Source organism: Carcharodon carcharias, chromosome 1 (genome assembly GCF_017639515.1).
Source record: "Carcharodon carcharias isolate sCarCar2 chromosome 1, sCarCar2.pri, whole genome shotgun sequence".
Taxonomy (NCBI): Eukaryota; Metazoa; Chordata; class Chondrichthyes; order Lamniformes; family Lamnidae; genus Carcharodon; species Carcharodon carcharias.
Genome location: NC_054467.1, coordinates 57,457,325 through 57,484,965, shown reverse-complemented (window position 1 = coordinate 57,484,965; position 27,641 = coordinate 57,457,325). Strand labels below are relative to the sequence as shown.

At 39.4% G+C, this 27,641-nt stretch overlaps 2 protein-coding genes across 3 annotated transcripts in view; one reads left to right on the top strand and one right to left on the bottom strand.

The window, feature by feature from the left end:
* Positions 1 to 374: 374 nt before the first annotated feature.
* On the bottom strand, positions 375 to 13,458 carry LOC121285886 (neuropeptide Y receptor type 5-like). Its single transcript, XM_041202847.1, has 2 exons — positions 12,880 to 13,458; positions 375 to 3,906 (listed from the first exon to the last, which is right to left on the bottom strand). Exon 2 carries the CDS (start codon positions 3,267 to 3,269, stop codon positions 1,926 to 1,928), a length of 1,344 nt encoding a protein of 447 aa, XP_041058781.1. The 5' UTR covers positions 3,270 to 3,906; positions 12,880 to 13,458; the 3' UTR covers positions 375 to 1,925.
* Positions 13,459 to 13,850: 392 nt separating this feature from the next.
* The window catches only part of npy1r (neuropeptide Y receptor Y1), a 53,277-nt gene continuing 39,486 nt past the window's right edge, over positions 13,851 to 27,641 (top strand). Inside the window, exon 1 of one of the 2 annotated variants that reach the window (XM_041191713.1) lies at positions 13,851 to 13,944. The gene's annotated coding sequence lies outside the window, so the exon portion shown is untranslated. Of the gene's footprint in view, positions 13,945 to 14,238; positions 14,354 to 27,641 lie in introns of those variants that run through there. The other variant, XM_041191720.1, reaches the window with a different exon arrangement.

The following is a 27,641-nucleotide window of genomic DNA, read 5'->3' as shown; positions in this document are numbered from 1 at the left end:
CCAGATTCACGACCTCACTGAGCCCTCTTATCCCACTCATGAATGAGGTTCATAAAAAAGTCTCTTACCCGCCTGCCTGTTGCACCCGTGTGCCGAGCTGAAGATCGCACGGGCGCCTGAAAATCGCTGTCGATTGATGAATTATGGGCCTTAACTAGCCCGTTAATTAATGACGGGCGTGAGTCGAATTTCATTATGCGCCCACCCAGCAAAATATCATGAAGGCACACGGTGACATCGGGACGCCTGCCTGATATCACCGCGCGTCATTTTACACGCTGATGTGTGGGGCCCACCTCCTGCTCGTCAAACAGAAAATTCTGCCCTATATCAAAGAAGGTGGCAATTCATCAAAGTTATGAAAGCTGGAGAAGTTAAGTCATGAATTCCATATTTATTAAACAAATACATGCAGGTGTCAGTTGCAGCTGTGATGCCCACAGAAATACAAAAGGATATAATATTCTGAATGTATCATTCTGTTCTTATTTTGTTTAATATTTTCAAATTTTAGTAATTATATATTTATTGTAGCCTGCTCCAGTTCAATACATTATTACATTATTTTGCTCTATATATTATTTCACAGTCAGAACTAAGCCACATGACAGTTTTGAATGTGAAATTTACAATCTTAACACTCCTATGGATGAGTTGCTGAGGTGTTACATGCCATTGTGACTGGTTTTAATAAAAATATCTCTTCTGAATGGCTGCTTAAAACTGGCAGTCCAGAAAGCTAACTCCAGTTGTTCAAAAAAAGCAGTTACACAGTTATTCAAAATGAAATTCAACTGAAACTATTTTTCTCCTTCACAGGCATTTGACAGAAGAGAGATGAAGTCATCACTGATTGTGTAAGATCGGTGGGATAAAAACATCAACAACAAATCATTTCTCATTTCTTATTCTCATTGAACTGTGTAAAAAGCAAAGAGCAAGCTATCATTTTTATCAGAATTCTATCACTTACAACTGAGGTGATGATACATTTCAATGTAATTTCTACCAACACTGTGGATCTTTATACAAACATAAACAAAATTTCTTCCTGAATGGATTTTGATACAGTACTCATTTTAAAAGTTAATATTAAATGAGTACATTACAAGTAATACACAGAACATTTCAACAGCATATAAAACATTATTTAGATGGTGTATACAAGATATTTTTCAAGTCATTAATTCTTGTGGGAGCTTTAATTTGCAAAATATCAATTTAAGAACATGGTTGAGGCCATTGTATCTGATGGTAAACTAAGGACAAGGGATATAGATGGTAAACTAAGGACAAGGGACATATATTAATTACTGTCTGAATGTGTGGCTTCTCTTCAGGTTAAGATAATGTATCAAGGCTTGGGATGTAGAATCTAAGCTGACTGTCTGCATTGGTGATTCCTCTTTGGTTCAGACAGCGTGAAATCAAAATATGCTTTTAGAAAAAGATTTGTGGTAACATTAGAGATTTAAATAAAATTGGGACACTGATCTATTTTGTACAGCCCACAAAGCACAAGAATATATCATGCAAAAGATGTTTACGTTTATGCCAATAAATATCCATGAGATTGAAGCAGTGAATAAAAATTCCCCTTTCCTATATCAATGTATTTTCAGAACATAGTTAGGACTAGCATTTTTTTCAATTGTTATTTCCTGTTTACCATCACTATACTGTGGAGACGAAACCTTTACTTCATTTTCTATTGAGGTTTCAGTAAGCAAGAAGTAAGGTAGTGAACTTCTTTAAGAACACCTTCAGAATAGAACATCAAGGAATGAATTAGAGTGACTCAGGAGCCGATATTGATCACAATGGCACATAGAATTTAGTGACCTGATGTAAGCTGTACTATTGATTGATAAACTTGTTCAGTTATTTTGTCTGCTGCCAAAGTCTGATATTACCCTCCAAAGGTATTATTCTACCCAAAAGCATTTGACCAAGGATTGCAAACTGGATTTAATACCATTGTTCAAGAATCCATACAGTACAGGATTCAGGCAACAGGATAGCAAACCCAGCAGGTGACAGATGCAATATACCAGCTTGAAGTGCCTGTTAGAAATCAGATTTGCGTTGAAGTCAGTTAAAAGGTGAAAAATGTGCAGAGGCATCCAGCTGACAGTAAAAGCAACAATTACTAAGGTCAGTTTATAAAAAACAATGCGTGATCGTTTCCTCAACCTGGTGATGGATTTTGGTGTCACTGAAACATTATGTGAATTGGCATGCTCTTCAGGTTCCATTGCTTTCAGTTCAAAACATACAGGTACACCTGGTAGAAAGGAAGTGGGTACAGGCTGCGTATTCTCTGAACCATGGATTACCAAGAGATCATGATGAGTCTGGCCATTCTTGTGGACATTGGCCATGGCAGGCATGACGCTGGCACACTTCTTGCTGTATCTCTTCTTGTATTTTCTCAGAAAGGAATGGTTCCAGCCCTGTTGTGCTTGAAACTGCTTGTTAGCAGGCTGGTGTATAGTTAAATTAATCATTTCATTCTCCTCGGATCTCCTTTGTCTGCTGGGCACAGTGGCACTTACCTTTCTGCAAACACTAGCATGGCTGATTGTTAGGCAAATTATGGGCAAAATATATTGGAAGATTAACAAGGACAATGTGTAAGCAATTCTGTAAGAGTCAGATGGCCATGACTCAATGCATAAGTATTTATCTTTTAAGGAGTCTAAGTGAACAGTTTCACTTAGGTCTATGATTTTATGAAAGATAGGTAATGGTGAGCAAATAGTAAATCCAATAATCCACACTGTTCCCATGACCAAATATCCCGTATTTATGGTAAAATGATTGGATAATGGATTGTTTATCATATGATACCTAACCATGGCAATTGACATTAGCATGAGTATAGAAACCATGACGGACACACACTGAACAAACGGTACTATATAACACATGATCTCCCCAAAGATCCATTGGTCTAGAAGAACATAAGTCAGTGTAAACGGTGAACAAAACAATAGAATTAAAATGTCAGATAAGGCTAAATTCCCAATCAGAAAGTTAATCATTGATTTCTGTTTTAGGTTTTTACACAGTGCAATTACAACAAAAAAGTTGCCAAGAAGCCCTAGAACAGTAATAAATGTATAGATTCCAACCAGTAAATATCTTATATCATGGATACTTCCATTATAGTCATCCCAAGAAGGGAGACCTAGTCCATATATGGTAGTGTTGTTGCCATTATCCAAAGTAACAGTGATATTATTTGTATTTTTATCTTTAAGATTCATTTTGGGCTGCTGAATTTATAAATATTCAGAACTAGTGTTTATAAAAAATACATGTGGTCCATAATTAGGAAGAATCAGTTAAAACGTGAGATATGAAGGAAGTAAATGCATCATGGGAGAAAATGGAAAGCATGCAAGGTTTGGATTGTCATTGGTCCAGTAACATGCTGTCATTGGCCAACAACACCTAAAGTATTGAATAACATCCAAAGCGTATGGTGTAAGATTCCCATATAACATTATGCAATCACAATCTGTATCAGCAGTAAACATGCATAGTGGGCAGGCTAAGTGAAATACTTCAAGTGCCTGATGAATATCAACATATCACAAGTTATAAGTAACACAATTCAATTACATCACATTTGCCAAAACCTAGGAATTTAATTTTAAAATGTTAAAAAGCTCATTCAAAAAGTTAAACAACGTGTTTGAAGTTGTAATTTTTGCACTGGTGCTTATGTCTTCTTATTTTTGCAGTGCTTTATGATCTCCCGAGTAGACATGCGAAATGAAACGACATTTTGCCCCATACTAGCGAGTCTGCTGAAGTGGCAAGAAATGTTGCTTGCTGCTATCAATCTGTAAGTCTTCAGGCACAATATCCTATGAACCATTCCAGCCTTTTATAGCATTCCTAATACAGAATATAAGAAAAGAAATCAGAGGAATGTAACAAGCCAATTAAGAAATTATCATCATAAAAACTACATGGCTATAAGATATATATATTTATATCCTTAAAGTATCCTGCTTAATCAGAACATCCCAACAACAAATAGTGTGCTGAGAAAAGTAAGAGAACCAAGCTGAAAAAAACATCCAATTCTACAGAAAACCCACCCCAAGCCTTGATCCAAAAACTACCATTCTAGTCTATTGTAGGGTGATGCTTGATAAATTTAACTCTGTATGCTAAACTAGGGAATCCATCCTATTTTAATATTTGTTTTAGTTGAATCACATTTTTATAGAAAGGCAAAAGTCCATTGCATAGCCACAGCTAACTATGTTTAATAATTTTGGAACAAATAGTCTTATTTTTGAAAGCTTCACAGATGCAGCACCAAATTTTTGCATTACTTCATGGCATTGTTTGCAAAAGAGAGCAGGGAATTGTCACAGTGTTAATATTACTCCCTCAAACAACATAATCAAGAATAGATTAATTGATCATGAACCATATTTCAGTGTTATAAGACCTTGCTGTGTGCAAAATGGATGCTACATTTGCCTGCATAATCACTCAATGTGCCATAAAGTAATTCATCTTATATGAAGCTTGTTCAGACATTTCAAAGTAATTTAATGAGTGTTATATAAAGTTCAACCTTTCTTTAACATTACTTCCTATGGACTTTATATAACAGAATGGGACATCACTTCTGAATGTTCAGAACTTCTTTCTGCTGCTGGTGAAACCTCTCATTGATGCTGCAAGGCATATTCACCAGCTACAAAGAGCAAAATGTGATTATAGTAGCATTAAAGCTTAATTTTTAATTCCTTGTTGCATAGCTATGTCAGCACCACTTTTACATTACATTAACTAAAGTTACAGTACATATTGTTGAGTGAATTGCTCAGTGTTTATTATGTTTTATGTAATTAACACAATGTAATTTGCACATTTTGTATATTAATAATTTAGCTCAAAATTTTTTTGCATCGGTTGAATCCAATGAACAAACATCATCTGGATAAATTTAACTTACTGACTGAGCAAATTCCCTTATGAATGGTGAGAAACATGTAATCTGAGTATTTTAACAAGTCACGCAACAACAAAACCATATTCCCCTGGTGGATTTTTGAAATATGTATGAATCTGTTTTGTTACTATTATATTTTTTATTATTACTCCTTATCAGTTATTTCATTCCAGCCATGCTCGATTGATTAGCAGTTGGGAAATAAAATTTGAGAGAAACTGCAATAAATATTATCTTTTCCTTCCATTGCAATCTAAAGTTGCAGAGCCTATTAAAATGAATCAAGCCGTACAAGCAAATAACTGTGAATGCTGGAAATCTGAAATAAAAACAGAAGATGCTGGAAAAACTCAGCAGGTCTGGCAGCATCTGTGGAGAGAGAAACAGAATTAAAGTTTTGAGTCCAATATGACTCTCCTTCGGAAACTCAGGTGGCCCCTGCTGCTCAGTGATATCTCTGGAATAGCTCTGGTTAAAAGGAGACCCAAATGACAAGACCGGTAGCAAATGTAAGAAGTTTCTTTGATTTACCAGATATAAATGCTTGTTTCATTTTTTGAATGAAAAAAATGTAAATATTGGAGAGGGGAGAAGGGATTCTGAACACGAGACAGAATTTTGTCCTTGGCAGGCAGGCAGACTTGGTGGAGCTGGGTGGGGGAGGTCAGGGAGCCAACCGCTGCCCACAATTAGCACTGCAACACAATTACATGCTGGTGGGCCAACTAAGGCCCGTCCAGAGTGAATTGCAAGCAGCAGCGCTGAGCACTGAGCGCTGCCTGTGCCTGGGAGGGGGGGGCAGTTGGGGAGTGTGAGCTTGCCAATCGCAAACTTCGCGCATGAGTGAGTGAGCGCTTCATAATCTCCCTGAGGGAGATCTATGCCTCAGGGAGATGAAGAGATATTTAAAAGAATTTAAAAGAATAAAAATGTAACGAAACATGTCCCTGCTCATAGGATCACATGAGCAGGGACATGTTATTAATGAAAAATTAAAGTTTTTATTTTATTTTTATTTGCTTTTGGAAACCTTATCCTGCTCCTGGATGAGGTTTCCAAAAAAATACAAAGACCGCTTGGCCTTTTCGCCTGCCCGCCAACCATAAGGTTGGATGAGGGAGTGAACATTTTAATTTAATTGATAATTTAGGGGCATTAACAGGCTTTTTAATTGGCGGCGGGCGCACTGCCAGCTCCAGTGTGTGCCCACTGACCGAACTATCGCGTGACTGCACGTTGACGCTGGCACACTTGACCGACGTCATCGCGCGCCATTTCACGCTTAAGCAGGTCGGGTGTGCACCTGCCCACCAAGCGAAAATTTCTGCCCCTGGGGTTCCTACCAAAGTCAATGGAGCTTAGAATGGCTCGCCACATTTCAGCCATGACATTCTCCCCAGACTTGCTTCATTTTATCGATTTATCAAAAAAGGTTCTGCTTTGGCTTAACTGTAAAATACTATGTGTAGAACAGAAAGAAGTAGGATCAACAGTAGTCTGGATTCAGAAGGGAGTGGTTATGGTGAGAGCTGAGCTGAATAAAATTGTGATACTGAAGGTTTTTTAAACTAGGTAACAAGCTAATAACCCTCCTCTGAATTTTTCTTAGACCCTTTACAATCACTGAACTGTGATGGGACCAAAACTGGATGCAGTATTCTAAATTAAACCTAACTGAGGCCTTGTACAAAAACAATACATACATTTTGTTTCATATTGCACCATCATTACAATACATCCTAACACATTACTTGCTTTTGCTGTTATTTTCACATGTTGTTTCCCTCTGCTCTCTCTATGCCATTCAATGTTTGTGACTAAATTGTGGTCAGTGGTTTCTGCCCTTTTATGGTGCACTAGCACATGTACAAAGCTAGGGTTAGCTCTGCCTCTGAATTTCCTATTACAAAAAAACTGACCTTCACACTCCACTTTCACACAACAAAATTGGTGGGATCAGTAAGTTGATTGTGTAGGGGGTTTCAAACTCAAAGCTACATTTCAGATTCTGGTCCAGCGGTGAGGGCTGTGTAAATTACTAAACTTTCATATGAATTAAGAAAAAATAGAATTCTATTGTTGCATAATTTATGATTTAAAACATAGTCATATATTTTGCAGCAGAGAAGAAGACTTTTGGGCCCATCATGCCTCTGCGAGCTTTTGAACGTACTATCCATATAGTGCCCCTCCACTGCCCTTTCTCGATCCCTCTGCTATTGAATCTGCTTACATGATCCCTACAGGCCCCCAATTCCAGATCTTAACAACCTTCTGCATAAAAAACATTCTCCTCATCACCCATTTGGTTTTTTGTCAATTATCTCAAATCTGTGCCACTCGGTTGCTGACCCTGTTGCCTATGGAAATAACTTCTCTTCAATTTACTCAGCAACTTTGCTTCATTATGCCCTTTTTCTGGAAAATGGATCATACCTGTTTCTAATGGCTGACTAAAAATCAAATCTGGAATTTTTGATTAATATTTGGAATTGTTTTTGTGCAGATTGCATTTTAGTGATGCCAAAATAATGCAAATCATCTCACAATATACTATACCTAAATAAAACTGCTTAACTTTACTGGGAGCCCTAGATTTACATGGGGCCTCTGATAGGTGCCTCATATTTAGCTGGAGCCCCTGGGTCTGGGTATTGTAATCTGATTGTTAAACCGTCCCTTCTACTGCTCCCAGCTTGATATCCTATGATATAAAACTCAGAAGAACTATAATTTATGAAACTGGGGTATAGGATAAATTATAGATAAAGTATGCCCTTGAAATCAATGTTTAGTAGCTATTACCACTTATAAGGTATACAATGTTTTCACTTTTTAAATTCATTTTACAGGATGTGGGCTTCGCTGGGTAAGCCAGCATTTATTACCCATTCTTAATTGCCCTTGAGAAGGTGATGGTGAGCTGTCTTCTTGAACCGCTGCAGTCCACAGTGCTGTTAGGGAGGATCTTGACCCAGCAACAGTGAAGGAAAGGCAATGTGTTTCCAAGTCAGGATGGTGCGTGGCTTGGAGTAGAACTTCCAGGTGGTGGTGTTCCCGGGTACCTGCTGCCCTTGTCCTTCTAGGTGATAGCGGTTGTGGGTTTGGAATGTGCTGTCTAAGGTGACTTGATGAGTCCCTGCAGTGCATCTTATAGATGGTACACATTGCTGCCACTGTGCATAGGTGGTGAAAGGAGTGAATGTTTGTGGAAGGAATGCCAATCAAGCGGGCTGCGAGTCAAGCTTCTTGAGTGTTGTTGGAGCTGCACTCATCCAGGCAAGTAGAGAGTATTCCATCACACTCCTGACTTGTGCCTTGTAGATGGTGGACAGGCTTTGGGGTGTCAGGAGGTGAGTTACACGCTGCAAGATTCCTAGCCTCTGACCTGCTCTTGTAGCCACAATATTTATATGGCTAGTCCAGTTCAGTCAATGGTAACCTCCAGGATGTTGATAGTGATCAAATGAGTCTGGTCCACTATTTGTGTGGCAAACAGCTGGCTCTATCAATGTGGATTGCTCAATGTGTTTCATTCTTGATGTTTAGATTCAAAATGCAAGCCAAATGATGTGATATATTTGATAAAAGCAATTGATATAAGTGATAGCTTGATTGACTAGTTTATAGAAAATTAAAGTGAAAATGTATGGCCAGCACATATTATATAGCAATAAATTTTATTTGTGTAATACACATATACTGAACTTAAACATAGTCATTTTTCCTCATTGTGAAACATGTCTAATATCATAATTCACTTACCATGCAGCTGAATGAAATATTAATTTTTAGTGAAAACGTGAGCACTTTTTTTCATTCATGGAACATTGGGGCTCATATTTCACTATTATAATCCTATTTCTCAGGCAGATAATTAATATGTACAAGTTATCTTTGGGAGTCATGGAAAATACTGAATATCAATGTTCACAAAGCAAAAAAGGATCTTGACAAACTCAATCAGTGGGTGGAGAAATGGAATTTGAAATTTAATAGAAAGGAACCTAAGGTTATGAGATTTGACAGAGAGAAAATTAATTTGGAATATGTGCTAAATGTATTTGAAGTGTCAGAGCAGGAACGAGATATTGTGGTGTTAGCCTCTGTAACATTGTCCATCTCTGCCCCTGCATCAGCTAATCCACTGCTGAAGCTCTCATCCATGCCTATGCTACTCCTAGACACAACCACATATTCCAACCACAGTCCTGAAATGAGATTACTCTGCTGAACTCATGACTTTTTCTCCAGCCAGCACATGTCAAAATATTCCTTTGAACTGGTATTGAAATCACATCAGCAAAATAGGATTTGATACAAACAAGAATCATTCTTTTACGATACAGCAACAGAAACTGGTGCCTTTTGTTACGAAGCACTGATTTGTCTGTAGATCAACTGATTTCTTCTAATTGTACTTATTGTAAGCTTATTTCCTCTTAGAGCACTCAAAGTACCAACTTAGGTATTAATTTTACTCTGTTTAACCGTGCAGGTTAATTTTGCACTTTCTGTACTGATGGAAGCATTACAATAAATAAACAAAAACAGAAAATGCTGGAAAAACTCAGCAGATCTAACGGCATCTGTGGAGAGAAAAACAGAGTTAACATTTTGAGCCCGTATGACTCTTCTTCGGAGCTTCAGAGCTATTGAATAAACATCTAGAATAATGCAGCTAAATCACTGTTCAGCATATATTAGTTAGTTTAAATTTGTCATGATTGGCTGATTTCCTGTGTTCTATGTGCGTGTTCTGATTGGCTCAGGTAAAGTGTCATAAACCCAATCTGCCATGAGGAGCTGCAGCGATCTCTGACCTTAATGGCAATATTAATATATAATGCTATTATAAATATCCATTGTTGATTTTTAATAGTAATAGCTAGCAATTTAGACTAAAAAATTCTATCATGCAATGTTAACAGCAGATTGCAATAAATTTCAGTAGTTCTGAGTACAAAATCACTCACGATGCCAGTTCACATTTTAACTAGAATATTGTTATCACCCTTAAATTTTGCCTTAAGTGCAGATATTCTGTATTAGTGAATATTACTGTTGGACACATGACTTCAATACCACATGAGGGTGTCTCTGGCGTATGCAGGACAGCCTGAAGTTTTCTACATTCATCTTGCCACTTTATACAAATTTCTCAGGGTTTTCTTTTGCCTACATGTTGGTTTCTGTCTGTTTTGTGTTACCTTACACATCTACTCATTTAGTCATTTGGTATTACAGATCTTGAGCATTGCTGAAAAAAGACATTTTTTTTGTTGAAACATTTTGTCTTGCACTCATCAGGACAATTCGTAAGAAAATGCCAATGTCAGGGGAAACAACATATTTATATTGTATGAGAAGAGTGTGCTGATTAGTTGGTAAGTAGACTCTGATTGGTTGACACATTGCCATGGAGAATGCACCAGTTGATGTGACTAACAATTAACTGCCAAACATTGTTTGAAATTTAAACCCAGCAGCTTGACTCTCATTGGTCAAGACATGGTCCTGGGGAATGAACCAGCGAATGGCTGTCATTTATTTTGTTTAGCTGAAACAGGCGCAATGTGTGTACATTTTCTTTCTATCTGCAAAGAACAGGCCCTGTGTATTAATATATACTGGAAGCTACAGCTTGGTATCAAATATTTTTGATAAAGTTCCTATGTAGGTTTGGAACATTTTACTAAGTTAAAGATACTATGTAAACACAAGTTGTTGTTATTAAATCAACAATTATGATGAGGTTGCATCCATTTTCCTATTTGTTTATCAATTTTTCCCTTTAATTCCTCCTGATGGTAAAAACATTAACTCCTTTTGGGAGCATGATCCCATGGTCTGTAGACTTTCCAGTGGGACTTCACCCAACTGGCTATTCTTCATTTATGAGCCTTGACAGTGAGTGATGCCAGTCAGGCTATTCTACCACAGGTGGATGTCATAGCAGAGCCAGACCTCATCCTTATTTGAAGTTAAAATAATTATGCTTCCAGGTGTCACTCCATAACAATCAAGAGAAGGGACCTTTCCTCCCTAACTCATGACTTCAAAATCAACTGTACAATTGCTACTGCTGCCCATCTGAGATTAGCTAATCTGGGGTCATACTTGTAAACTCCCTGTTGTGTGTAACTAAGCTATTCACTGGATAAACATTCGAAGCCAGTTGGCAAGCCCAGTGACAAAAAGGGAATTATGAGCACTAGTGGCAACTTGCCACATAATATGCTACAGTCAATAATTTGGAATGTGTTTGGGAACTTTCAAATAAAACTTTGATCAATATTTAAACTATTATTTATTTCAGGAATTGCTCTCTTACATTCATTTTCCTCCTGGTCAATTCTCTCTCACTCCCTCTCTTTATCTATATCTCTTTCTGTCCCTCTCACATTGTTTTCACTGTCAGTTGCTGCAAAAGACTTCCCTCCACTCTTTCTGTTTTTCTCTTTTGTTCTGCAGCATGTTTGCCATAATAACATTTAATGGCTAAAAGACTGAACATGGTAACCAAATATAAACACTGGATGTTGACTAAGGACCTAGATCAAAATTGTAAAATTATTTTATGTGACAAACACAATTTAGAATGGGATCACTCCGTCATTCAACTATTAGTCGGGCACTAATGACAAAATAAGTCTTCGGTGCACTTTGAAATCTGTCTGCCTATTTAATCAGTTCTTGTAAAAAGAATAGCAGTGCATGGTTTAAAGATGAAAGAACCAGGTGATTTCATCAATCATTTTGCTCAATTTTTATTCTTGTTTCCCTTGTCCTTATTTATCCGCTTATATTATTCCCAGCTTGAAAGTATGCATAGGCAATCAATGCCAGTGTATCTTGAGAGATGCTCTTCAGGATGTGAATGAGAATAGCTTCAGGCGATTCTTATCAATTTTCTGTCCTTCCTCCCAGTACAGCACAGGAGCTGTTCATTTAAACAGGATATATTCTCCCTGTCAGCTGAGCTGACGTTGGGGACTCAAGTGTGAGGAATCATGGGATCCAGACACTTCCTAAAGGGAATACTGTCAGAATATTTACAAGGGAATGAAAGTAAATCTATCGTCAGTATTTAAATAACTCATCTGGTCACCTTCAGCTATAACAGAGATGCGGTTAAGAAGAATATACTATCCTTTAATTTGGTTCTTTATTTATGTCTTGTATATTGATCTGTATTATGCAATGTTTTGTCACTGTGTTAACCTCTCGTACTGGACACATTAGTTATCGTGCACTTATTTCTGATGGCAGAATCTCAATCGTGTTGTTGGACAAATAAATATAAAATGAGAAAACTTTTTATTAAGATGCAGAACTTGGTCAAAGATAGAAACTATGCATTTGTTTAAACATTCAGACTTGCGGTCAAACAAGGCAGGTGGGTCGATTATATAAGGTATTTTTTCCCCACGAACTGATCATTTTCATCTGTCCCTCCGTGTGAAAAGCAGATGAGTGAACTCACGCATTCGCCACTCCAGAAATGCAGTATTTTGCAATTTTCTTTCGCGCTTTTCTGATAAGTAACCACGAAAAACATTGGGCTCGTGCATGAATTCTTTATTGTTAGTCTCCTGTGCCCCAGGAATAGCCTAAACATTTGCTTAAATGTTAGCGGAAAATAAGGTCTAATTATCCGAACAGAAACTATACTCTGTCGTGCAATTTACTAATAGTTGCTGCTGTCTTTACATGGAGCAGAGATACACGCAAAACCGGTTCGCAATAAAGATCCAAACAGTAGTACCTTCCTAAATGAATGAAGTCAAAGCAGGAACTGAATGCACAACTATGCAGCATTGAATGACACCACTTCTGTACCCAAACATGCCAAGTTTAAAGATCGTATGGAAACACCAACATAAGAGATTGAATACCTGGCCAGCCGAATGATCAACTGCTTCGTGTGTTCATCGACATTTCCTTGTTCCTGGTCTAAGCACCTTGATTAAATCGAGGGACTTGCACATTTACTGGAGTTTCTTCACTTGGCTGAGCTTCGAGCTGTGGAAATGGCCATTTCGATCGCTGCTGCTCGTTGGCGGATGTGCTTATTGTCAGCTTGAGCTGCTGACACAGGGAGGCTGTTTTCAGGTTTTCTTTCGCTGTCCTCTTGTTTTAATTCATCTCAGCTCCTCTCATCTCCCTCCCCTCGCCTTCTATTGGGATTCCCACCTACGTCCTGTTTTGTAATTTCTTTTCTCTCCAGAAGCTGTGCAGTCGTCCCCTCTACTTTTGAACGTTCCCTTTATTGTCTTACCGACTCTCGATTACGCCAGTTAGGTAGGAATAGGCTGGACATGGATCGCACTTGAGAGATTTATCTTTATTATCGTTGATTTCAGAACTGCAGAAGAAGCTTCTTCATCATCCGCTCTTCAGGATAATCCTGACCGTTTCACTTCATTGAACGAGACATTGATGTATGGGATGGTGATATATAGAGACACATGCACAGTAAGAAAGTGTAACAGAATTATAAAAGTGTCACCGAATTCGATCACAGCATCTTTGGAGCCCCCCACCCACCTTTGACAACAGTCTCGGATCTCACTCAGCGGAGTGCACAGGATGATAGCAACAGCATCTCCTGCAGGCGGCAGCAACAGGCCACAGGACTTAACAGTCTCGGCTGGCAGCGGTAAGTAAACGCTGGGCAAGTCAAGGGCTGGTCTGGTACTTGGGGGAATTCTTTTGTACTCGGGAGTTGTGTGCCTTTTCTCAGTTTAACTGGGTTTCTTTGTTATTTTTTAAGTATAGACCACCCCTCAAGCTGTCTGTAGAGCCCCCGCCCCGTGGCTGACACTGAACTCCCCGTGTGATTTGACAGGAGCTGATCTCAAAGATCCGCCTCCGCTGTAAGAAATAAGGGAGCACTTGCACTGATGAATAATTCACGAAAGAACAGGGTGCAATGGCACCTTCAGCACTCTGTGTCTTAGGTAGGCTCGGGTTTAAAGTGTTGTTTGGCTATTACAAGAATCGCAGCTAGATTTGGGAAATGGGTCTTATGTAAGTATTGATCCACCATAGAATATCAGAAGCAACGGCTCGCTTTCTGACAGAGGGAAAACTCGGTCAGAAATGGTCACTGATCCTCCTTTCAATCTTGGTGCTGTCAGCCGAGTAGTGTGAGAGCGGTGGTCTGGCAAGAGACTAACTTACTCTCTGACATTTCGTTTTGTGACTAGTCCTGAATCGAGAGAAAATGCGATTCAACCGATACGAGTGAAGCTTTCAATTCTAGAAGACATCTCACGAACTTTCAGAGAGAACAGTTACTTTTTTGCCTTTCAAGAGGAATAGGTCTTTAAAATAAAATAGTCGGCTAACCTCTGCAGGCATATCCTTGTAAGCCCCCTTTTTAAAGTTGTTTTGCATTTCATTTTGGTATGTTTCTTGATATGTGAAATAATACAATTGGTTTGCTGAAATAGATGTTTAATTGATATCATGTTTTAATGTTGTTTCTAATTGTCGCAACTTTTATGCATTTTGTGGGGTTTCATGATTTTTGCGCCATTGCAGGAACCTTAGTGTCAAGGAGATTCGATCTTCCCTCTAAAATGTAGCCAGCCTCCAGCGCTCATCTCATGACTTTTCAGGAGCATTCGTGTGCTACACACAACTATTGATGCAGAGCTGTTTGTGTTTGGTGTCTGTTAGTTTTTTATATGCTAGTTCCTTCATCCATCTCTTTATTGTTATAGTTTTCTAATCAAACGACCATCAGTATTTCAGGTAAAAAAGGGAGACGGCTGAGGAAGATATAAATGAGAGTTTAAGCAAAGATGAGAGCGCAGAGATTAAGCTGCCAGAAAGGGAACTTAATAAACCAGGGAGAGTGAAAAAGATGAACCAAGCACAAAGGAAGAGAGCTGAGCCACAGGGATGAACCGCCGTCAACGAGAAAGAGATTAGGAGAGCTGTGTCAAAGAGAGATGGGGATCGAGCCCTGAGAGCGAGAGAGGTTGATGAGCCAGAGGGGAAGAAATCGGAATCAAACAGATAAGGTGTGCGTGTACATTGTGTTGGAGAGGTAGATTATTGGTCAACCGAAAGAAGATCAGACATGCCTGCAGCCCGAGAGGGGGTGGCTGATGGGCAGAGGAAATTTAATAATGTTTGACTTTTGTCAGTCTTCCTGCCATAATGAGCCAATAATACTGCAGCTACATAAGGACTCGGTCAATGAGCGTGTTAATGACAGCCTTCCAATTGTACATTTATTATTAATGAGCTGGACTTCTATGCTGCTTCAGTTCTAGGCACTCATCAGCAGATCTTGAGAATTAATTAGCAAAGATCAAAACAAAATTCAACCAAACCAATAAAACAGAAAATTGAGATGTGAATGAGCAAGACACTGCCCAACTAATTAAAGGGATTGTGATCGCCAGGCTTAAAACACTTAGTTTGGCACCTTTATGTGTATATATTTTCCTTGTTAATGAAAAAACTGCTAAACTTCCCCTTGCAAACTCCCAATTATATCAGATCTAATTTAAATAAATGTAACATAAAATAATATTAAAAGCATCCTGAAGGATGAACTTGGAACATAATTCTTGGTAAATTTATTTTAATATTTAATGAAGATCCTGATGCTGAGATGCTCCCTTCCAAGTACTGTTGACTCTTTACTGTCATTGTGCAGCTCACGCATCTTTTCCTCCCCTGTTCTTTCCTTTCTCGAGGTTTCTCTTATTGTGAGCAGATGCAGGCTATTTTTTTTACTTAAATGTTTCCTTTATTTTTGGTCGTCACCCTCTTTTCAATTTCAGAATCACTGCTTGATCCATCCCAACCCCCAATTCCTCATTCTCCTATTAGAAAATGTCCTTTTCTACTGATTTTTTAAAAATATTGAGGGTTAAATTCTTAAACCACTGTCGACTGTTACCCACCTCTTCATACACAAGTCTTCAGTAATATGTTTAATGTGTGGACACATGCATAATTGTGCAACTAAATTCTGTTTTTGTTAGTCCTCAGGGAAGAATTCCAAAATTGGAATTTAGCCTGATAAACCCCAAAACATCAGTGTAGATGTATCTTTAGTTGTCACTATTGTACACTGTTAGCTGAGGGAAGTTGATGTTGGGGGAAAAGATTGGTGCATATAAACAATATTATAAAGATATTTGTAAGTGTTTATTAAGTACTTAAATGATACATATTAAAAGTCAAGCTCAAGCGCATAGATTCATGTGCTAAAATAACTTCAGGAATTCAGATGGGGAGATTAGCCCCTTTGAATTTTCTGTTCATTAAAATTAATAAATGGGAAATACAATCAAAACTGTGTTGCTGACTAAATTCAACTAAATCTGAGATTTTATGATTAGGAGTATTTTAAGGTTTTTTTTAACTCATTTTTTAAAAATGTGGCAGCTAAGTTCAACAGGTTCTTCTTTTTAAAATCTGAAGTCAGGAAAAAGATCCTCAAAGAAGAATTGCCCAAGTATTGTAATTTTCTCATTTAAAAAGACTCTAAAGTTTTGAGTAATAAACATGTTAAAATAAATAGGTAATTCACGTTCTTAAAAAAGAGGTTACAACAATTGAAAACTTTGAGTTAAAAACAAACTATTTGATATTAGCACTTGCTATTTCAACTGAAGGACACTATTCAACAAAGTGAAAGGAGAAAAAGCTCTCTCATTTTAATGTGTATCTCATAATAGTGAGAACAAGAAATTAGCCATGCACTGTGTTTACATCAGCCATTACACCTTTATAAGGAATTTCTGATGGCATTATAATACCCCTAACAGTAACTTGTGCGCACTGATAAAATGACTAGCTGATACTGTGGCCCTTATATGCCCTGGCACTATAAAAATATAAGTTTACAAAAGATTAAGATTAGCAAGACTTAAATGACTTTAAGCTTTTCTCTAAAGTTAATGTTTACAAAAATACACAGCTCTGAACTGCCTGCTAACTTCTAGCAGATACAGTATTATGAGTGTCCTTACATTTGCAAAAAAAGATGATTATTGCTAGAAGACAGTGAAAAGAATTTTAATAATTTATCTCTTTCTGTGTCTGTGGGAATGCATGAAATTTTCTGAGTAGTTATATGATTCCCTTTTATTATTTTTTAGTGTTAAGTTTTGCTAGATTACAGTTTAATATGAGGATCGCTAGCCTATAGGTTTATTAATTTAGAATTGTTCCTCATCTGTTAGAATTAGGGAAATGAAAATCCTGGGTTTGGAAACCACTTTTGAAAACTGCTAAAAACTTAAAAGCAATCAGAGTTTAATCTAAAATGCTATTTTTTTTTAAAAGAAAAGATAATATGAAAATATGGTATTAAGTAGTAAAGTTCCTTCAGGGCTCGTCAATGAGATAGAAAGGTAACTGATGGGATTGCCTACTATATGATAGGAACATGAAAATTGGAACACCAAATGGGAGTTCTTCCAAAACAATTGTTTTAGTTGAATTTGAATTGGACACAATTAACCAAAAGATATCAAACTGGTACATTCTAATGACAGCCAAGAAAGTGTCATTGGGAATAGTAAATTGATCACTTTCTCTGGGAGGTCTTTGTGTCCTTCCCAATGAACAATAAGGAACTGCATATGATAGCCTGGCTTCTACCAGACTTTGGACTGTGCAGGGGAAAAGGAACAAATGTCTCCAGACATACCTGATCTTTATACAACGTCACCTGAAAGCACACGAGTGGCTTTTGTTGGATGGCACATGTGGTACAATGTTGTGTTACAGGAGTATGTGGAAATGTGATTTATTACGTGTGAAATAATTAGCATGCAGAATGTATGATGAAGGTGTACCGAAGCATGGGTATCAGACATGCTCAATTACTTGACAACAGCACAATGTGAAATGGTTAATGTGGCTGAAGAGAGTGTGATAACTTTTTAGATGTGGCTAAAGGGCTGGCATGGGAAAAGGGACATTTTTGGGACAGGGAGGAGCTGTACTGATGGGATAGGACCTGTATCCTGCAGAAAGGTAAATGGGGAGATGACAAAAGTTTTAAACTAGTAAGTAGGATTTGTGGGTGTTGGGGAGGAAGGATCTACAAGAAATGTAAGCAGCCTGACTGTAAGCAAAACAGGACAGGAGAGCATAGGAAAGAATAAAGTAAGGGAGGACACTGATGGCAAGGGAATACATAGAGGTAGAGAATGTAAGTCTAAAGTCATAGAGTCATAGACGTCTACAACACAGAAAAAGGCCCTTTGGCTCATCGAGTCTGCGCCAGTCAAAGAATTACCTAACTAGACTAAACCCATTTTCCAGCACTAGGCCCATAGCCCAGTATGCCATGGCATCGCAAGTGTACATCCAGATACTTCTTAAATGTTAAGAGGGTTTCTGCCTCTACACCAGATTCGCACCACTCCCAGGTGAAAAAATTCTTCCTCACATCTCCTCTAAACCTCCTGCCCCTTACCTTAAATCTATGCCCTCTGGTTATTGATCCCTCCATCAAGGGGAAAAGTTCCTTCCTGTCTACCCTATCTATGTCCCTCATAATTTTATACACCTCAATTATGTCCCTCCTCAATCTCCTCTGCTCCAGTCTATCCAATCTCTCCTCATAACTAAAACTCTCCAGCCCAGGCAACATCCTGCTAAATCTCCTCTCCACTCTCTCTAGTGCAATCACATCCTTCCTATAATATGGATTCCAGAACTGCACGCAGTACTCTAGCTGTGGCCTAACCAGTTTTTTATACAGTTCCAGCATAACCTCCCTGCTCTTTTATTCTATGCCTCGGCTAATATAGGCAAGTCATCTGCGAACTTACTGATCAACCCTTCTACATTCAAGCCTAAATCCTTTATATATATGCCACAAACAGCAAGGGACCCAACACCGATCCCTGTGGAACCCCACTGGACAAAGGCATCCAGTCACAAAAACACCCCTCAACCATCATCCTCTGTTTCTTGCCACTCAGCCAATTCTGGATCCAATTTGCCAAATTGCTTTGGATCCCATGGGCTCTTACCTTCGTTATCAGTCTCCTATGCGGAACCTTATCAAAAGCCTTGCTGAAGTCCAAGTAGACTACATCAAATGCATTGCCCTCATCTACACACCTGGCCACCACTTTGAAAAATTCAATCAAATTGGTCAGACATGACCTCCCCTTAACAAAACTATGCTGACTGTCCTTTATTAATCTCTGCCTCTCCAAGTGTAGATTAATTCTGTCCCTCAGAATTGCTTCCAATAGTTTCCCCATCACTGAGGTTAGACTGACTGGCCTGTAATTCCCTGGTTTATCCCCTCCTCCTTCCTTGAATAACGGTACCACATTGGCTGTCCTCCAGTCCTCTGGCACCTCTCCTGTGGCCAGAGAGGTATTGAAAATTATTGCCAGCACTCCTGCTATCTCCTCCCTTGCCTCACTCAACAGCCCGGGATACATTTAATCCGGGCCTGGAGATTTATCTACTTTTAAGCCTGCCAGACCATTTAGAAGCTCCTCCCTTTCTATGCTAATTTCTTTAATTTTATCATAGTCCTTCTGCCTGATTTCCATACCCATGTTGTCCCTCTCACTTATGAACACTGACACAAAGTATTCATTTAGAACCCTACCTGCATCTTCCGGCTCCACACACAAATGACCATTATGGTCCTTAATGGGCCCTACTCTTTCCCTAGTTATCCTCTTACTCTTAATGTACTTGTAAAATAACTTTGGATTTTCCTTTATTTTACCTGCCAATATTTTTTCATGCCCCCTTTTTGCTCTCCTAATTTCCCTTTTGAGTTCCCCCCTTCACATTCTATACTCCTCTAGGGCTTCCACTGTTTTGGGCCCTTGGTATCTGCCATAAGCCTCCCTTTTTCTCTTTATCTATTCCTGTATATCCCTCAACATCCAGGGTTCCCTGGATTTGTTGGTCCCACCCTTTGTCTTTACTGGAATATGTTGGCCCTGTACTCTCCCTATTTCCTTCCTGAATGAGTCTCACTGCTCTGACACAAATTTCCCTAAAAGTAGCTGCTCCCAGTCCATTCTGGGCAAATCATAACTGATCTTTTTAAAATCGGCCTTCCCCCAATTAAGAACTCTGGTCTCTGGCCCATCCTTGTCCTTATATATAACAACCTTGAACCTAACGGAGTTATGATCACTATCTGCAAAATGCTCCCCCACTGACACCTAAAAAGATGCTTAAACAGAAAGTGAGAAGAAACCCCATTAAAATGAGTTAAAATGTCTGTATAGCAATACAGATAGCATAATATAACGGAGCAGCTGGAGGCAATCTTTCACTGGGAGGAAGCAGACATACTAGAAATTACTGGGACATGGCTATAGAAAAATCTGGACAGGGAATTAAAAATTGCATCATATAACACATTTAGAAAAGATGGAGGGAGGTGGAGTAGCTACATTTATTCAGGATAACATAATGGCAGTAGAAAAAAGGGATGCAACTATCAGCAAGACAAAAATAGAATTCATATGGATAGATAAAAGATAATGAAGGACAATCACACTAATTGGTGTAGTGTACAAACTACCGAATAGGGGAAGGGAGGTGGAAAAAGCAGTAAGCAGACAAATTAGGAAATTGAGTAAAAAACACAGAATAATAATCATGGCATATTTGAACTACCCAGATAATAATTGGTCAGAAGAGGTGGGTAGATAAGATAAGATAAGATAAGATAATATAAGAGAACCAAGCTCCTACAATGTGTACAGGACTCCTTTCTAATCCAATATGTAAAAAGCCCAACAAAGGGAGATTCACTATTGGATCTTGCAATGAGGAATAATCCAGAGTAAATAAGAGAAGTAGGAGCAGGGGAACATTGAGGTAATAGTGAACACAATATGATAGGCTTTAAGGTGATGATCAGGAAGGACATAAATATGACGATAATCAAGTTAATAGACTGTAAGTTGATCTTGATAGGCTGAGGCTAGAACCTGAGAAAATAAAATGGGCAACTATATTGGTAAACAACAATGGGAAACATGTAAAGCTGCATTCAACAGAGCACAGGGAAACTACAACAAAAACAAAAATACGAAAATACCTGGAAAAACTCAGCAGGTCTGACAGCATCTGCGGAGAGGAACATAGTTAAAGTTTTGAGTCCGAATGACCTTTCAACAGAACTAAGTAAAAATAGAGGAGAGGTGAAATATAAGCTGGTTTAAGGGGGGTGGGACAAGTAGAGCTGGATAGAGGGCCAGTGATAGGTGGAGATAACCAAAAGATGTCACAGACAAAAGGACAAAGAGATGTTGAAGGTGGTGATATTATCTAAGGAATGGGCTAATTAAGGGTAGAAAGCAGGGCAAGCAAGGTACAGATAGCCCTAGTGGGGGTGGGGTGGCATGAACGAATCAAAAAAGGCTAAAAGGTAGAGATAAAACAATGGATGGAAATACATTTAAAAATAATGGAAATAGGTGGGAAAAGAAAAATCCAGGAACCTTTTAAATGAGTTGAGGGTTTCTGCCTCAACCACCAATCAGGGCAATGAATTCCAGGCACCTAATATCTCTGATAAAAACAAAAAAACTGCGGATGCTGGAAATCCAAAACAAAAACAGAATTACCTGGAAAAACTCAGCAGGTCTGGCAGCATCGGCGGAGAAGAAAAGAGTTGACGTTTCGAATCCTCATGACCCTTCGACAGAACCTACTATCTCTGGTTGAAAAAGCTTTTCCTAATATCCCTTCTAATCCTTCTACCAATCTGTGCCCCCTGGTAAATTACCTTTCCACTAGGGGAAACAAATCTTTCCTGTCTACTCCATCACGGCCCCTCATAATTTTGTGCACCTCAATCAAGTCACCTCTCAGCCTCCTCTGTTCCAAGGAAAACAAGCTTAGCCTATCTAATCTTTCCTCATAGCTGCAATTTTCCAGCCCTGGCAACATCCTTGTAAATCTCTTCTGTACTTTCTTCAGAGCAATTATGTCTTTCCTGTAATGTGACCAGAACTGTACACAAAACTCCAGTTTTGGCCTACCCAGCACTTTATACAGTTCCAATATTACATCCCTGCTTTTGTATTCTATACCACGTGCAATAAAGGAAAACATTCCATTTGTCTTTTTTACCACCTTATCCACCTGTCTTGCCACATTCAGGGACCTGTGGACATGCACTCCAAGGCCTCTCACTTCAGTCCCTCTTGATATCCTCCTGATAATTGACTATTTTCTTGCTTTGTTTGCCCTCCCAAGCTGCATAACCTCACATATCTTCAGATTGAATTTAGATGATGAATGTCTAAGATGGTCCATTTAGTTTTGGTATGCAGGCAACTGAGGTTAAAGACAGTCAGAAGAAATGGCAATATAGTTCTAAGTGAAGATGATGTATGACTTGGAGGGAAATTTGCATGTGATGGCATCCTCATGTATTTACTGGTCTTGTCCTTCTAGGTGGCAGAAGGGCCATGGGTTTGGAAGCTGCTGTCAAAGCTGCTGCAGTGAACCTTGTATATGGTACACACTGCTGCCACTGTACATTGGTGATGTAGGGAATGAATGTTTATAAAAACAAAAAAACTGCGGATGCTGGAAATCCAAAACAAAAACAGAATTACCTGGAAAAACTCAGCAGGTCTGGCAGCATCGGCGGAGAAGAAAAGAGTTGACGTTTCGAGTCCTCATGACCCTTCGACAGAACTAGTTCTGTCGAAGGGTCATGAGGACTCGAAACGTCAACTCTTTTCTTCTCCGCCGATGCTGCCAGACCTGCTGAGTTTTTCCAATGAATGTTTATGATGGTAGATAGGATTTTGATGGGGTGGAGGCGTTGCTTTCTCCTGGATGGTATCAAGCTTCTTGGGTGTTGTTGGAGCTGCACTCATCCAGGCAAGTGGAGAGTATTCCATCACACTCCTGACTTGTGTCTTGTAGATGGTGGACAGGCTTTGGGGAGTCAGGAGGTGAGTTACTCACTGCAGAATTTCAAGCTTCTGACTTGATCTTGTAGGCATAATACTTATATGGTTGGTCCAGTATTGTAGGGTGGCCGTTTTGTACTATTAATGATAGTGTTGATTTGCAAACACTTCGGTGGAAACATTAAGTTTATTCAGAAAATACTCAGCAGCAACTACACATGTGATTTCAACTCCAACTCTATCTCCACACTGTTGAGGTAGCCCATGCTACTCTCCTATTGGTTACTACAGATCATGTGACCTTTCTTAACACGTATTATCCCTAAAGGTACACTACACACTAAATAAAACCATAATTACCACATTCCTCCTCTTTTAACTCGGCTACACATATATTTACAAGTACAAATTTTTCAAAACAACATACTATTTACACTGGGTAAGGAATTTCCAATTTCAGTCTTTCGGGTGGTTTCCTGGTATGTGTGGAACTTCGCAGCTCCACAACTTCAGATTCTTTTCCAGGAACCTTCTTTTTCGGAGTTGTCTGAACATCAGGTGCTTCGGTGGGCACTTGCAGTTCTGTATCCTCAACTCTTACAGGAACATCAGACATGTCAGTCCTGGGTTGAGTAAGCTCAACAGGAAACGCAGTCCCGGTCATGATCACTGGTGGAACCATATCTTGTTGATTTGTCTCTCTCTTCCTTAAATGGGCCACATGTTTACAGATGATCCAGTTTTCCACCACGACGTTGTAAGATAGAGGTCCAGTCACCGCACTTATTTCACCCGGTAACCAGTTTGATCCTTCCCCAAAGTTTTTCACGTTTACCGTCTCTCCCATGGTAAATTTCCTCTCGCCACTATGCCAGGCATGTCTAGTTTTTTGGTTTCCGTGACACCTTTCCACCTTCCCCTCTAAATCCAACATTATTAACTCAATCTCATCCTGAGATGGTGTTTCAACAGTAACTCCTCAGGTATGGCACCTGCTGTCATGTGAGGGATAGTCCTGTAATGAAAAAGAAAGCATGCTAGCTTGGTAGCCAAGGAATCTCCAGTTACGTTCTTTATCCCTGTCTTGAACGTTTGAACTACCCTTTTGGCCAGTCCATTTGAGGAAGGGTGGTACAGTGCAGTTTTTACATGAGTGATACTGTTGAGGCTGATAAACTGTTGAAACTCAGCACTCATAAATGCTGTGCCATTATTGAAAATGATTACTTCTGGTAGTCCATTAATGATAAAACTCTGCCGTAGTTTCTCAATTTTAGTGGCCGACTTTGGTGATTTCACCTTATACATGTCCAACCATTTTGAATGGGCATCGACAATGAGCAGAAACATTATTCCCAGGAAAGGTCCAAATTAGTCAATGTGTAACTACACCCAGAGTCTACCTGACCACTCTCATGGGTGTAATGGAGCTGTCGCTGGCAACTTTTGCAGTTGCTGACATTGCATACAGTGCTTCACTAAACTCTCTATTTCGCCATCTGTCCAAGGCCACCATAGATAGTTGTGTGCTATGGTCCTCATTCAGGAAATTCCTGGATGGGCACTGTGTAGTCCAATTAAAAGTGGCTCCCTTCCCCTTGGAGGAACTATCACTCATGCTCCCCACAATAAGATGCCATCCTGGCTGGTTATTTCATGTCTTCTGTTGAAGTACGGTTTCATTTCATCAGATATGGGCTCCTGAGACCAGCCATGTTCTCACACTTGTTCTCACACTTGAGATAGGACTGGGTCTCAACTTGTCCAGCCTCTGATCTGTTGAGCACATACCAGCGAGGAATCTAAGAAATTTAACAGTAAAACAAGTTCTTGTGGAACTGGGATGTGCTTATCATTTTCTTGTAAAGGCAAATGACTAAGAGCCTTGGCGTTTGCGATTTGATTGCAGATGTGCGGAAGTGTATTTGCATGCTACCAAAATTAAGGCCTTATTAGTATTTCTGTATCTTCGTTTTACGCATTTTCTTCTTTCTAATACAGACTTTAACTTCAAATTTCTTTTTGACTTCATTATAAGCCAGACTTCTCTCAGATGCAAGCTCAACTTGTCTGAGCTCAGTGGCTGAGTCTCCCAAAATTTCATAATCTATCTGCTTCTTGGAAAATTCTGCGGCTTTTGCTTCCAAAGCCTCTTTGGCTTCATTTAGCTGATTCTTCAGCTCTTCCATCTATTTTTGGTTTTGGCTTAAGACAGCCTGCATTCCTTCAGGTTGTTGAGTCCTTACACACCCCTTTTTCAGAACAGGAACACTTCCAGCCTCCTTTTGGAATCTCAGTGGCCAATCAAGGTTGATTTCCCTCAGCCAACTTCACCCTAGAAGGCTTGGTCCTCTGTCTCTCAATACTAACACTGGTAGCTTTGCTGATTGACGTCTATAATGGACGGTTACTCTGCTTATGTCTTTTATTTGAATGTCTTCACTTGTGTACTTTTTTAGCTTGGCCGCTGTTCATTCCAAGCTTAACTGATGTTCACCATAATTCAAATACCTGAAGGCATGATCCCAAATTACAGTAGTGGAAGCTCCTGTGTCCACTTCCATTTTAATAGGTTTGCCATTTACTTTCACTGTGACAAATATTGGTTCTGTCTTTCCAACTTTCAGATTAAACAATGAGTAAATGTCAGAAATTGTTGTTTCAGGTTCTTCTACATTGTAGATTTCATTGGGCTTCTTCTTTTGTTTACAAGCCTGCTTGAATCTTTCCTTGCGCTGCCTCATTATGGGCAAAATTTTTCATACGACGGGTGGGAGCGGGGGCAGGCACAGAGCCGATAGCCACCCGCAATCGGCTCCGCACCGCCATTTTACATGGGTGGGCCAATTAAGGCCTGCCCAGCCTAAGACATGACCGGTAGCGTTCAGCGCTACATATGCGCGAAAGAGGCATGGAGCAGCTGCAACTGCGGAACATTGCAACTCAGCACAATGACGTCAGGACACATGCCCAATGTCATTGTGCTCCTTTTTATGTGTTGGCTGAAAAATTCTTCCCTGTATGTCTATATCTGTGACAATACTTGCATTCGATTTTTTTAAACTACCAATCGCTGAAAGACTGCCTGTTTCCACCTCTATTAAAATTATTCTTCGATTTTGCTGCTAAGTTATTTTTCTTTATTCCTGGGCTAGCAAGGGCTGTTTCCCACTTCTCGGCACAGTCTTGCTTTCTTGTACCACTTTCGGCTGAGGCTTCCTGCCCGATGCGGAGGACGATGCTATTTTGTGCATCCTGCATTGCTTGTGAATCTCTTACTGTGCTTTCCATGGCCAGCACTATCTCTAGCACCTTCTTGAAATCCAGATTCACTTTGGACAATAACCTTTTCTGACAGTGTCCTCCTTCATACCAACCACTAAATGATCTCTTCAGCATGTCAGTCAGAGTCATATCAAACTCACAATGTTCCATCAGCTGCTTCGAATTTGCCACATAGCATGCAATTGTCTCGCCTGGGACTCTATTTTGGGAATTTAACCTGAACCTCTGCATCGTGACCGAGGGCTTAGATTGAAAATAACCCTTCACGAAGTCCACCAATTAACTGAAATTTTTCAAATCTGGGACTTTAGGTGCCATCAAACTTCAAATCAAACCATAGGTTTTTCTCCCACTAGTATTCAAGAGGATCACTTGCCTCTTCTCTTCCCCTGTAATCTCGTTCACTTGAAAAAAGATTGCGAGGTATTCCACATATTGAGACCAATCATCTGTGGCTGGCTCAAAAGGATCAATTCTCCCAAATTGTGGCATTTTGAGAAAAGATGACTTCTTCAATTCTAACGGATCTTGCTACTTACAATCACTGGGCAAGGTACAGTGCTGATTTCTTTTTTAACTTGAATTCTTCTGATCTGCCCTATTTTAGCCTCATCGCCAGTTTGTTGTAGGGTGGCCAAGTTGTACTATTAAAGATAGAGTTGACCTTGCGATGCTGCTTGGGTGGAAACATTAAGTTTATTTACAATGTACTCAGCAGCAACTACATGTATGTTTTCAACTCCAACTCTATCTCTACACTGGCTACTGAAGCAGCCTGTACTACTCTCCTGTTCATTACTACAGATCATGTGATCTTCCTTAACAAATGTTATTCTTAAAGGTACATTACACACTAAATAAAACCATAATTACTACATCCAGTTAAATTTCTGGTCAGTGGTAACCCCCCAGGATGTTGATAGTGGGGGATTCAGTGATGGCAATGCCATTGAATATCAAGGTAAGGTAGTTAGATTCTCTCCTGTTGCAGATGGTCATTGCCTGGCAATTCTGTGGCACAACTGTTATTTGCCAATTATCAGCCGAAGCCTTATTGTTGATCAGGTCTTGCTGTATATGGACATAGACTGCTTCAGTGTTTGAGGAGATGCGAATGGTGCTGAACATTGTGCAATCATCAGCGAATATCCCCACTTCTGACCTTATGACGAAGGAACGGCTCTTGATGAAGTAGCTGAAGACATTTGGGCCTAGGACACTACCCTGAGGAACTCCAGCAGTGGTGCCCCATAACTGAGATGATTGACCTCCAACAACTACAAGCTTTTTGCTACTGCAACCAGTGGAGAGTTTTCCCCCTGATCCCCCTTGACTCCAGCTTTGCTAGAGCTCCTTGATGCCACACTTGGTCAAATGCTCCCTTGGTATCAAGAGCAGTCACTTTCACCTCACCTCTAGAGTTCAGGTCTTTTGTCCGTGTTTGAACCAAGGCTGGAATGAAGTCAAGA

Coding starts and splice junctions, on each gene's coding strand:
- LOC121285886 (XM_041202847.1), bottom strand. CDS start 3,269: ATGAATCTTAAAGATAAAAATACAAATAATATCACTGTTACTTTGGAT.